This window comes from Tamandua tetradactyla, chromosome 6, assembly GCF_023851605.1.
Source record: "Tamandua tetradactyla isolate mTamTet1 chromosome 6, mTamTet1.pri, whole genome shotgun sequence".
NCBI lineage: Eukaryota > Metazoa > Chordata > Mammalia > Pilosa > Myrmecophagidae > Tamandua > Tamandua tetradactyla.
In genome coordinates this window covers 57,400,614-57,411,243 of record NC_135332.1, presented here as the reverse complement: position 1 = coordinate 57,411,243, position 10,630 = coordinate 57,400,614, and the positions used below count along the sequence as shown (strand labels likewise).

Sequence of the window (10,630 nt, the reverse complement as noted above, 5' to 3'; positions counted from 1 at the left end):
GATGGCGGGCGGCTTGGCTGCTGCGGGGCGTGGGCGCCGCGCGGCGGGCCGGCGGAGAAAGAGAGGGGAGAAGGATGGCGGGCGGCTCGGCTGCTGCGGGGCGTGGGCGCCGCGCGGCGGGCCGGCGGAGAAAGAGAGGGGAGAAGGATGGCGGGCGGCTCGGCTGCTGCGGGGCGTGGGCGCCGCGCGGCGGGCCGGCGGAGAAAGAGAGGGGAGAAGGATGGCAGGCGGCTCGGCTGCTGCGGGGCGTGGGCGATTGAACCAGCTTTTGTAGTATATATTTGCTTAGAAAAGTGTCTTATCCAGATTTTCAAATCTATTTGAAAAGTGTTAGGAAGATTTAAAAATCTCTCTCTGTGATTATATCTTTTTTAATTTTCCTAACATTCTATCTTTATCTTTTTAAAACTGAGATTTGCCATTTGTGTCTCTTTTATTGGTCTTTTGAAAGAAATAGTTCATAAACTATTTTTTAAATTTTACTGTTACTATTTTCTAATTTATTAATATTTTCTTTTAGCTTTACTGATCACTTAATTTTTCTTTGAGTTTTTTCCATTCTTTATTTTTATCTGTTCAGCTTAATACTTTATCCATTTGTTTTCATTTTCTAGTTTATTAATAAACATCAGGCATTTTTTTTTCTTTTACAGTCTTTTATGTGATATCTTCCTTTTATTTGTGAATAGAGCATTATTACTATGCTGATTGCATCTTTTACATAAAAGTCATCTAGGAAAGTCTTTCTTAATATCCACGTAGCTCACATTAATATTTTTATCAATTTTTCATTTTACTGCATTTCGCTTAGATAATGTGACTCTACCACTTCTGTTTTTTTTACTGTAAGTTCTTCTGTAGGAATTTATTGTACTTTATTGTCCATCATGCAAAATTTAAACAAATAAAGATGACGATATCATCAAAAGGAGACCAAAAATACAAGTAGACAACTTGACATTCATAATGAACAAGGTAGACATGGTCTCTGCACACATGGAGGGTCTTCTCTAGAGGGTATATTATGTTATATTCACAACCCCAGTGTGTTTGAGTTCATGACTTTTTATATGGAAGAACAGGGTTCTAATTGCCTGGGTAGGTGTGGCTAGATTGAAAGTATTATGTACCCCAGAGAAGCCATGTTTTAATCCTGATCTAATCTTGTGGAAGCAGCCATTTCTTTTAATCTTAATTCATCAATGTAAATTGGAAACTTTTGATTGTATTATCTCCATGGAGATGCGATGCACCCAATTGTGGGTGTGAACTTTTGATTAGATGGAGATATGACTCCATCCATTCCTTGTGGGTCTTGATTAGTTCACTGGAATCCTTTAAAAGAGGAAACATTTTTGAGAGAGCCAGAAATGACAGAAACCTCAGAGCTGACAGAGAGAGAGCTGACAGAAACTTCAGAGCAGAGCTGACACAGATGATGACATTTGGAAAACAGAGCCACAGATGTTTGGAGATGCTTGGAGCCAAGCAGACATTGCCATGGGAAGTTAAGCAAGCCAGACCCTGGAGAGAGTAAGGGAAGCCAAGAGATGAAAGCCAGCCCTGGAAAAGTCAAGTGAGGAACCCCCACAGGAACAGAGGCTGAAAGCAACAGAGCCCAGAAGCCAGGGATCTTTTCAGATGACAGAGGTTTTCCAGTTGCATTAGTCTTTCTTAAATTATCTTTCCCTGGATGCCTTAGTTTGGAATTTCCATAGTCTTGGAACTGTTAACTGGTAACTTATTAAATTTTCCTTTTTAAAAGCTGTTTCAGTTCTGGGATATAGCATTCTAGCAGCTAGCAAACTAATACAGTAGGGAAATACTGATTTCAACCCACTGATCCACGTGATTCAGAGACACAATGGGAGAAACCCAATTGTTGGTTACCATCTGGTTTCTTAGGTAAATATTTAGAACTTATTATTTTTTCCCTCTGAAAATCAACCATTTTATTAAAATCATCAGATTTATTGGCATAAAGTTACATATGGTATTTTAAAATAGTTTTTAATCTCCTTTAAATTAATGCCTGTATTTTATTTTTTTCACTGTCTTGGTGGCATTGCCAGGTCCTCCCTCTTCCTGGGACCCACTGATTGTTCTCCCAACCTCCCTTTGCCCCCACATCAAAGGAATCTCTTTCTGCTTTGTTGGGAAGAAATTCACATCACTTCCCAATCCTAGCTAATATATTTTTTTCTGTACCAGAACATCCTGTTCCCACTTTGTGGCTCAGCATTTTGGAAATAAAGTCCAGGAAATCTTGTGGGCTATTTCTGATTCCCTGCCACATTTCTTTCCTGAGGCAATGAACATAGAGCTGACTACTTACATGAATAGGGGAAAGAGATAGTACAAGACCAGGAAAGAAAATTTTCAAAGATTTAAGTCTCAAAAATCTATTCCGTAAGGTCATTTTTTGAAATATTAACAAATTGAGAGGGTTCAAACACCATACTTAATCTGTCAATCCATGAATTGGTTGATTTGCACCATATTTTTCAACAGCTCCAAGACATTAATTCTGTGTATTTCCACCACACAAAATGTATACACTTTCCATAACTCCATATTTGGTTGTAGTCTTTCTTTATGTAGCTATTTATATACCTGGGAAAGGAAAAATAAAGTACTGTGAACTTAACCCTTATGACTTATGGGCATTTACTTTAAAAATATCTTTCCAAAAGTTCTTCAATGTGTTTATGTGTAAATGCATAACAATATTTTCATAAATTTTTTCCTTAATTTTAAAAAGGCAAAACAAAGGCAACATGAAAGAGATAAACCAAACTGTCATCTCTGAGTTCCTCCTCCTGGGCCTACCCATTGATCCAGCACAGCAGAACCTCTTCTATGCCATGTTCCTTGTCATGTACCTTACCACCATCCTGGGAAACTTCATCATCATCATTCTCATTCGACTGGACTCTCGCCTCCACACACCGATGTACTTATTTCTCAGCAATTTATCCTTCTCTGCTTCTCCTCTGTGACCATCCCCAAATTGCTACAGAACATACAGAGCCAAGTCCCATCCATTCCCTATGCAGGCTGCCTAGCCCAAATGTACTTCTTCCTACTTTTTGCGGATCTGGAGAGCTTCCTCCTTGTGGCCATGGCCTATGACCGGTATGTGGCCATCTGTTTCCCCCTGCACTACACCACCATCATGCGCCCCAAGCTGTGCCTTTCCCTGGTAGCGCTGTCCTGAGTGCTGACCACAGTCATCTCTCTGTTGCACACCTTGCTTATGGCTCGATTGTCTTTCTGTGAAGATAACGTGATCCCCCACTTTTTTTGTGACATGTCGGCTCTGCTGAAGTTGGCCTGCACTGACATCTGGATAAATGAAATGATGATATTTATCTTGGGTGGGCTTGTAATTATTGTTCCATTTCTGTTGATCTTTTCATCTTATGCACACATTGTTTCCTCCATCCTCAAGGTCCTTTCTGTCAGGGGCATCCACAAGGCCTTCTCCACTTGTGGCTCCCACCTTTCTGTGGTATCCCTGTTTTATGGGATGATCATTGGCCTCTACTTATGCCCTTCAACCAATAATTCTACTGTAAAGGAGACTGTTATGTTTGTGATGTACACTAGAGTGACCCCCATGCTGAACCCCTTTATCTATAGCTTAAGGAATAAGGACATAAAGGGAGCCTTGGGAAGGGTCTTTTCAAAGCAGATAATTCAGTTTTCTCTGGGATAGTGACTCCAAAGATTAAGGTATGTTTTCGAACAGTAAGTGTCATAGTGAAAATGAGTAGTATTCTGAAAGGTTTAGTAGCACCCAGGCTTGGCAATTCTAATGTAGCTCCATACCACCTCTGTGGGGAGGTTTCTCAAGTTTCACTACGGAAGGGTCCATTGCGCCTCTTGGGCTTACCACTTACATTCCAGATGCAGCACAAAACCGGACATAGAGTGGGTATTTAATAAATATTATTCAAGGTTGAATAATTCTAACCTTGGTATTCATTGTATTCACATAATTTACAGTGGTTTCTAATTCCCCAAGCAATAAAATTCAATTTCTTCATCTACTTCAGTGATTTGCTTTTGCCAAAGAAATCCATTCAATGAAGAATATCTTCTATTTATGCACATATATTCTTGTAGCTTTTTTAATCTCCAAGATCATCATGTTTCCTCTTGCCAGTCTATTCAGTGCCTAATTTTCTTTTTAGGTATGTGGATTGATGCACTTATTTAATTATCACATTTTAAAAATTTTCTTTTACTTCCTATCTGAATTGACTCTTCTAATCTGTTGTCAGTTAATGATGTGTTATTTATTTTGATAAAATCTATATTTAGGATGAGAATTTCTCTTTTGAATTAAAATTGTATAACATGGGATATAATAAGAATCATAGAGTCCTTGTATAAATTGTTTAATTTATATACAATAAAATGATGGCCCACAAGACAGCTTAAGGTGACACAGATAGAAGGTCTAGAATCCGTTTATGATTCCCAAGTAGGTGGTTTTTTTCCTGGAATATTATGTTGAAATTATTTGACACTTTCTTTCTTTATTCACATTTTTATCAAACATAAGCATCTTGAAGACAGGTGCTTTCTAATCTCTATAGTATCTAGTTCAGTGCCTTGCATCTGTTAGATATAGAACAAATATTTATTTGATTGGAATGTATTCTCATGTGTCTCTTGACATACTTTTATATCCTGAGAAATTCTACATCTTAAATGAAATCTCCTTACTAATACCAAAGGTTAAAGCATGTTTTCAAACAGTTTGTGTAATAGTGAAAATGAGTGGTATTCTGAATAGTCCAGCAATACCCAAACCCAGCATTTCTAATGTAGCCCCATACCACCACTGTGGGTGTTCTCAAGTTTTACTATGAAAGAGTCCACTGTGCTTCTCGGGATGACCACTATATCCCTTCAAAAAAATTAAATTGATTAATTACATGATTAATACATGCTCACTGGAAAATATCCAAAGTATAAAGAAATGGATAAAGTAGAATGTGAGGATTCTCCATAATTTGGCCTTCTGTGAAGGCAGTTGTAAGTGGGGGAATACTCTTTCAGATATTTTCTATGCACAGACTAATATTACATGTTATAAATAAAAAGAATTACACCATACATGCTATTTTCTCACTGATTTCAGTTAAAAATAGAGTAGGGAGTAGCACTGTGCTTCCAAAAGTCGTCATGATAAGCGGCGAGTGGTTGGGGCTGCAGCTATGGGGCAGGCACCCATAACCATGGAAGATGGAAGGCATGACTGAACCTAACAGGAACAGAGGAATCCATGAACCTAAGCAAAACCCTTGAGACCCAAAAAGGCTGTCAACTCCTTCTGTGAAATAACAATCATGTATTGTCTGTGCTAAGAGAAAAGGTGACGAAGACCATCAACAGCCTCAAGAATCTAGAAAAAGCATGACAAAATCAACACAAAGAAAACAGAAGAAATTAATAAATATGAAAGCTGCAAAAGTCTGTGGAGTTGGAAACCAAGAAACAACAGAGCTAATAATAACCGTCAAAGTAATTGTTGGTTCTTTGGAAAGGTTAACATAACAGATAAAATTTTCATATGTAAAATAAGAGCAAAGAGAAAAGACATGGAGAACTTTAGGAGTGAAAAAGGAGAAAAATTAACAGCTAAAAAGACAATTTAAAAATGAGCATACAATAAACAACTTTAAACCAAAAAATGTAAAATGTGGACAAAATTATCATCCAGGAGTTTGTATATCACTAAAATTTGCTCACAAGAAAAAAAAAAATTGAATAGACTACAAATCCTTGAAGGAAATGAACTGCTTACACTTAAGACTTTGGGAAAGTTCCTTGGTTTCTTTCTGCTATTTAATCTCTTGCACAATGAAAATAATAATGGTATCTTCCTCATGGAACTTGTGAGGTTTAAATAAGACATATATAGAGTACTTAGGACAATGCTTGACATATAATAATTCCCTGCTAAATGTTAGCTGACATCCATTTTTATAACAAGGATATTCATTACACCATTGTAACGGTGAAACATTGGAAAAGTATACATATTAATCAATAAAGGACTGGTTAAATGAATGGGAATATCTGTGGTACAAGGTTCTATATCGTGAGGTTAAGAATGAGGGTGTTGTATTTGTAGTGACAAACAAAGATCTCTTAGATATATTGTTTCATGAAAAAGCAAATTGTCAAAAAACATGCAGAGAATGATACCATTTATGTTTCAACCAAAGTGATGTGTGTGTGTGTGTGTGTGTGTGTGTGTGTGTGTGTGTGTGTTTGGAGAAGGAGACATGGAACTGGTAACAGGGATTAAAATGGGGGTTGGATTGTGGTAGTCAAGAAGAACTTTATGTCTATTTGAATTTTCCCCAGAAAATGGTGGGTGTGGTATCTAGGGAATAAAAATAAATAAAATCCTCTAAAACTATAACCAGATCTTTACTGAAGTTTCCAGAGTATGAGTCTGTAGGGGTGTGTTACCTGCAACAGTACCTCTTTAGACTCCTCTTCTGACCTTTATTGCTTCTCAAGGCTCTTCTCCACCAGGTCGCTGCTGGGTGAGCTTCTTCTTTTCCTCTTTCCTCAACCCCCAAGGCTGGTACACTAACCCCTCTTCCCTAATCTCTGCTTTTAATTTTTCTAAAATTAAAAAATTTTCCTTTTAATTTTTCTAAAATTTAAAAGTGAAATCTATGTCAAACATGCAGACAATATAGAATCTAACTTAACCTACTGCTGTGTATCCAGCGCTAAGCATAAGCACTGCCATATTTGCTTCAGGGCCAATTTTTATTTAACAAGAAATAAGGCAATGCAGGATCAAAATTGTTAGCTCTTTGGAGAGTTAAAAAAGTTATTACTATTGAAATGCCATTGAATCCAGACTTGCCTTCACAGCTCCTGAGGTTTGGCCTTCCCTCTGAGCCCCCTTTTTAGGGCCCCCTTGACCTCTTTGTTGCGAAGGCTGTAGATGAAAGGGTTTAAGGTCGGTGTGACCACTGCGTAGACCACGCTGGCCAGGCGGTCATAGCGGGCGGAGTAGGCAGACCGCGGCCGGAAATAGACCGAGAGGACCGAGCCAAAGAAAAGCGACACCACCACCAGGTGGGCTCCGCAGGTGGAGAAGGCGCGGCGCCGTCCCCCCGCCGACTGCATGCTGAGCACCGCGGCGAGGATGCGCACGTAGGAGAGCGACACAAGGAGCAGCGGGGTCAGCACCACCGCCAGGCCTTCGGAGAAGATGGCAGTCAACGCCACGGACGTGTCGGAGGTCGCCAAGCTCAGCATCACCGTCATGTCACAAAAAAAGTGACGCACAGGGGCAGAGCAGGGGTAGGAGAGTGCGGAGATGAGCAGTGTATGCAGCAGCGAGTGGAGGTGGGCCACCGCCCAAGATGCCGTGACCAGCGCCGCGCAGCGCCAGGCAGTCATGACCGCGCCGTAGTGGAGCGGGCGGCACACGGCCACCGCGCGGTCGTAGGACATGGCTGCCAGCAGGTAGCTCTCCGTAATGCCCAGAGCCACGAAGAAGTACATCTGGGCAAAGCATCCCAGGAAGGAGATGGCCTGCACCGGGTGGAGCAGGCCGGCCAGCAGTCTGGGGACCGTGATGGTGATAAAGCAGATGTCCACGAGGCCCAGGTGACCCAAGAAGTAGTACATGGGAGAGCGAAGAGCCCTGTCGGACCTCACCACCACCACCATGCTCAGGTTGCCCAGGGCATTGAGCAGGTAGATGCCAAGGAAGAGCAGGAACAACAGTGGGTGGGCGTTAGGCCGGTCCGTCAGGCCGAGGAGGAGGAACCCCGGGGCTGATGTGAGGTTGGCCAGAGCCATGGAGTGTCCCGACAACTGCGAGTGCCGACAGGAGAGATGGGGAATGCAGACCTGAATTATGAGAGCTCAAGGTGGACTTCCTGCGAAATTGGGACTCCTTGTAATTTTTAAAAAAATGTTAAAATTGCTAAAATTGTTTGAAAATCGTGTTGCTTATCCAATAATCTTAATTTCATAGAAGAAGAAACTGAACCCCAGAAAGGTGTTCTAGGGTAATAGGTAAGGTCTCAAACTTTGGAGTAGGTCATACATGATTATGAGCCCTGGCTTTCTAAGCCTCCTTTCTTCTTTAAATAAGGGAAATACTAGTAGCTACACCTGAAGTTGATTGTGAGGTTAAAGTGGATAATAAACTTAAAAGATTTAGTACAGTGCCCAGCACATAATAAGCACTCAAAAAATTTATCTATCAATAATCTATTTATCATTATCATCGTTTGCTCATACATAGTCAAACACATAGTTAGAGACAGAGCTAGAATTGGAACCCAGGCCTTCTGAATACTAGTCTGATTTTCCTCACAACAGTTTTTACTAAATTTTCCATACATTTGCTCAGCACATTCTATGTGCTAGCTCAGGAGCTGGCAAACCTTTTCTGTAAAGAGCTAGATAGTAAGTATTTTAGGCTTATGGATCATTTGGTGCATGTTGCAATTACTCTACCTTGTAGCACAGAAGTCGGAATAGACAATATATAAATGAATGGCCATTGCTGTGTTTCAATAAAACCTATTTACTAAAACAAGCAGCAAGCTGTCCTTGTCCTCTGGGCTGTAGTTTGCTGAACTCTATACTAAGGTTGCACTAAGTATCTTTTTGCTACTATGGGGGATGGTGGTCTTTTGCCCTTAATTTGACCCGAAACAGCTTGCAAAGTGTTAAGTACTTTGTTAATTCAATGAACCAAGTAGGAGTAAATTATTCTGTCTGGAGGAGTTTGGAAAGAATTCAGAGAGGTGTTATTTAGACTGGGGTCTTGAAGAATGGATAGAGATTTGTCAAATAGACAAGAAATGGCTGGGAGGTGGCAGTCTGAAAGAGGGACAAGATTTTGTGGGTAAGAGGGCACTTAGAGGGATGAGATTGTATAAGGAAGGGGCACTCAGAGGGATGAGGTTGCGTTGGAAGGGGGGGCACTCAGACAGATGGACAAGATTGTATGGGGTTGTTGTAGAGGAGGAATGGAGTAAGGAGGGAAAGATACCCACAGAGAACACAGAGACAAGGCTTGTCCTTCCTCTGACCTCATTGAACAAAATCAGTAGGACAGAAAACTTTTGACTTTCTCAATTAACCAAGTGACTTCAGTTATCTGAGCAATAATGCACTCATTTTGTCCTACGTTGTCTCTTCCTTTAACATATTCTCCTCTCCCATTTCTCCCAAGCTTCTAGTAATGTCCTATTATTAACTTAGCCCATCAACCCTTTGTGGGGAAAGAGGGAGGTACTATGGTGAGATCCTAGAGAATGGACTAAGCCAGATCTTAGCAGGGAAGCTTTTTTTCTGGGAGGGGCTGCATCTTTCTGCCCAGTGATCTGTTCACAAAATTTGTCCAATACTTGCCTTTTAAAAAAATAATTATGTTTTGAATGAAGCTTTTTAAGAGTGATGATTGAAAACAGATTCAAAGGGAGGGTAAAGAGGAGATGATGGGCACGCTCCAGTTACCACACCTGTCACTTCCCAGGAGAAGCCCCAGATATATCCTAGTTTTCATATGTCTTCTCCTCTATCATTATCACCCAGTGGCTGCTCCAGAGAAGTAATTTGCTTATGCTCCTGCCAACCGTAGCTGCTCACCCCTGATATAAATCGTTGTGTCAAAAAGCCAGTACCCCAGCACCCCTCCTTCAGAAGATTCTCCCCTGAAGAGCCACTGACTTTTCCCTTCAACCTCCACTTGAGAGGTTGTGTGATATAGAAAAAAAGAGCCAGTTTTGGAGTCAGAGACACTTATGTTTTAATTCTTATTGGCTGTGTTATGTGGATCCACCTTTATTTCATCCCTATTCCTCTTTTCTATAAAATGGGGATATTGATATCTATCTAACATGGTTGATTAGAAGATTAAATGAGGTAATGCTTGTATAAGCACTTAGCAGAGAAAGCAGGCTCAATAGGCATTAGTTCCCTTTCCTCCAACTTCTGATAGGTTCTCCCTGCTTTCTCATGACTCTCTGAGGCTGTCCGGACCATCTCTGGAGGGCTGTAGTGATTTAAGTATATATTCTTTAATCTCAGCTGACCTACTTCCCTGTAACTTCTACTCATGGTCCCAGTTTTGGCCTCAGCACTAACAAACCAAGTGTGCTTTCTCTGTAGCTTTTCACAAAGCATTTGAAGGCATCTATTCTGTGTCCGTGTCTTCTTTTCTCCAACCCAAACACCCTTGGTACCTTAAGCTATTTTTTTTTAATTGGACCTAATTTCCAAGTCCCTTTCCGTTCTGATTACCTCTGCCTTGTCAATAATTTTTTTAAATGAGGGATTGATGGGGGTGCTCCAAATGGGGTTGGACTGTGTGGAGTTCCCTGGGGCAGTGGAACAGCTCAACCATACACTTTGTGCCCATTTGTTAAACGCTTGCTTTGAGCCAGGCATTGTGTTGGGCTCTGGAGCTGTGTAGATGTAGGTTAGCCACTGTCATTGACCTCCAGCCATGCAGAATGTAACAAGCACTACACATGGTATGAGCACAGGGGAAGTGATGTCTTCTGTCTACCCGATTCGGTCAAGGTTCCAAAGAGGTGGGGTTTGGACTGGGTCTGGAAAAATG

The 10,630-nt window shown here is 40.9% G+C and overlaps 1 protein-coding gene and 1 pseudogene across 2 annotated transcripts; one reads left to right on the top strand and one right to left on the bottom strand.

The window, feature by feature from the left end:
- Positions 1-2,200: 2,200 nt before the first annotated feature.
- OR1R1 (olfactory receptor family 1 subfamily R member 1) lies at positions 2,201-7,848 on the bottom strand. 2 transcript variants are annotated; one of them, XM_077163107.1, is made up of 2 exons: positions 6,493-7,848; positions 2,201-2,613 (listed from the first exon to the last, which is right to left on the bottom strand). In XM_077163107.1, exon 1 carries the CDS (start codon positions 7,846-7,848, stop codon positions 6,904-6,906), a length of 945 nt encoding a protein of 314 aa, XP_077019222.1. In that variant the 3' UTR covers positions 2,201-2,613; positions 6,493-6,903. The 2 variants fall into 2 exon arrangements, with proteins under 2 accessions (XP_077019222.1, XP_077019223.1); XM_077163108.1 differs by having other exon boundaries at positions 6,505-7,848.
- LOC143686676 (olfactory receptor-like protein DTMT) lies at positions 2,769-3,718 on the top strand (annotated as a pseudogene).
- Positions 7,849-10,630: the final 2,782 nt, after the last annotated feature.